This window comes from Theobroma cacao, chromosome 3 (genome assembly GCF_000208745.1).
Source record: "Theobroma cacao cultivar B97-61/B2 chromosome 3, Criollo_cocoa_genome_V2, whole genome shotgun sequence".
Lineage (NCBI taxonomy): Eukaryota > Viridiplantae > Streptophyta > Magnoliopsida > Malvales > Malvaceae > Theobroma > Theobroma cacao.
In genome coordinates, this window is record NC_030852.1 from 27,147,546 (window position 1) to 27,149,977 (window position 2,432).

Sequence of the window (2,432 nt, forward strand, 5' to 3'; positions counted from 1 at the left end):
AATCATTTTCATAGAAGAAATAATTATAATCTCAAATAATAAAAAAAATTAGATGTGACCCCAGATGTAAGATTTCTGGTTATAGCCAAAGTTCAACCAGCAAGATCATTAAAATATTGAATGAAAAATTTTTGATATAATTACATGGATTGTTAGCGACAGGCACATGCTCATCTCTATAAATACAAGCGGTTGGTATTTTGTAAGCAACAACTATATCTAAGTAGCCAATAGCAATACGTTTAAGAGTTTTTTTCCAAGCCCCTTAAATTATTGTAGTGCCTCTATCTAGTGCCTAGTGAAAGTGTAACTATGGCTCCTCTTTCTTCTATTTGTTTACCTTTAGCATATATAATAGTATTAGTCTTCTTTTGCCACTTTGAGCTGTGTGTTTCCTTCAAGTCCAAACAATTCAACTTATCAACCATTGAAATCCATTGGTCATCCGCCGGAGCCACTTGGTATGGCAGCCCTGACGGCGCCGGAAGTGATGGTAATTAATGCAGAGAGACTTGGAAGGATGGGGTGGGTTGGGGGGGATATATATTAAAGCATGACTAGGCTGACTAATGAATATCGATCTATGCGTGTCATTTATGCAGGAGGTTCTTGTGGGTATGGTAATGCAGTGTCACTGCCTCCTTTCTCTTCCATGGTAACTGGAATCGGCCCATCTCTCTATAAATCAGGCAAAGAATGTGGAGCCTGTTATCAGGTAAGAACCAGCTGCAGCTTTAGAGCTAACGCCTATTGTGCAACTTGCCTGAATCATGCACATCAACATTGTTCAACTTGACTTCCTAGTTCCAAGTACTTGGATATGACACGTTTAAAACTTCTCATTTCCCCCTTTAACAATAGAAATTTCTAAGTTTAACTATTCCTTCAGTTTAATTTATACAAGTTTTCAAAAAGTGCATTTAGATTTTCGAGTACAAGTAGTGCCCATTATTAGTGGAAGTTTGAACTCAAGAGTCAAGACTTAGCACATGCCCATACTTCAAAAAGCACAGTACAGTATGCCACTGAGTTATACATCTCATCCTGGCCATCCATTTCAATAGTAGCAGTCACTCGTAGCTTTTGCTTTTGTTACTACTTTTCCTTCTTCTCTGGCAGACAATGGGATGAGATAGTTCCATATGTACAAAATTTCAGGAGACAGAGACGGTCCCAGAAGTGTCATTTTTCATTGCCTTCCTTGTTCTTTTCATTCTTCGACTTGTTGAATTGCATATTCTGATCTAATTACTTTTTGCTTCTCGATCATGCTTGTTAACAAAGGCTGACCTGATCTGTCTGTTGTTTGTTTATAGTAATTAATGTGTCTTTTGCTATAGGTAAAGTGCACCAAACATCCCTTTTGTTCAGGGAAACCGGTCAGGGTGGTGATAACAGATTTTTGCCCTGGAGGCCTTTGTGCATCCGACTCTGCACATTTCGATCTGAGTGGAACAGCATTTGGTGCCATGGCAATTGCCGGTAAAGAAGATAAACTTCGAGACGCTGGAGTATTGGAAATTCGATACGCAAGGTAATAATCCTTTTTCTAATCAATGTTATGAAAGACTGAAAAAACAATAAAAAACTTATGGTCATTTTCAAATCATGGAAAATATACAAATTATGAGGAACAGTCCTATCATTTTTTCTTGTTTGGCGGATTGCAGAGTTGCCTGTTACTATTCAGGAAAAACAATAGTCTTCCACGTTGACATGGGGTCAAACTCTAACTACTTTGCAGTGCTGGTTGAGTTTGAAGAGGGAGATGGTGATCTTGCCGGTGTCTATCTGAAGGAGATGTCAAGTGGGTCGGGTGAATGGCGAGCCATGCAACAATCATGGGGTGCGGTGTGGAAGCTTGATGCTGGGTCAGAATTACACCCTCCATTTTCAATCCGATTAAAATCTCAATTATCAGGCCAAACCCTGGTTGCCCAAAACGTGATCCCACAAGGCTGGAAGCCTGGAGCCACGTATAGATCCTTAGTTAATTACCTGTAAGCTTGGGCAGTGCTCCCAAGGCCATGCATCAAACAGGGAGTTAAAGTTTAAACCCTGGAATTGTGAAAACTCTCCCATCTTATAAGCTGAAGCGAGCCTACATGACCAAATGAGCAACGCTTAATCATGGACAATTACGTATGTTAATTAGCAGTTCAACTTCGGTCCTAATTAGTGCCTTATAATATTGTGCATGAGTTGATTTCATCACGTGCTCAAGATGGATGTAATTAGACATCGTTTTCCGTTTTGCTATTTTTCATTTTTCAACACTAGTCCTCCCTAATCTCTAGAAATGAAAAATGGTCATGGGAAAAACGGGCTAATTTTAGGTTTTCAAAAGTCCCATCCTTTAAGAAGGCACAATGAAAAAATGAGTAAAATACGGAAAAAAAAATTAAATACAAAAAAGCTGTTAAATTTAATTA

At 38.8% G+C, this 2,432-nt stretch overlaps 1 protein-coding gene across 1 annotated transcript; it reads left to right on the top strand.

The window, feature by feature from the left end:
• LOC18605317 (expansin-B15) lies at positions 215 to 2,181 on the top strand. Its single transcript, XM_007038260.2, has 4 exons — positions 215 to 493; positions 603 to 715; positions 1,341 to 1,534; positions 1,671 to 2,181. The coding sequence occupies exons 1-4, from the start codon at positions 313 to 315 to the stop codon at positions 2,002 to 2,004; spliced, it is 822 nt and encodes a 273-aa protein (XP_007038322.2). The 5' UTR covers positions 215 to 312; the 3' UTR covers positions 2,005 to 2,181.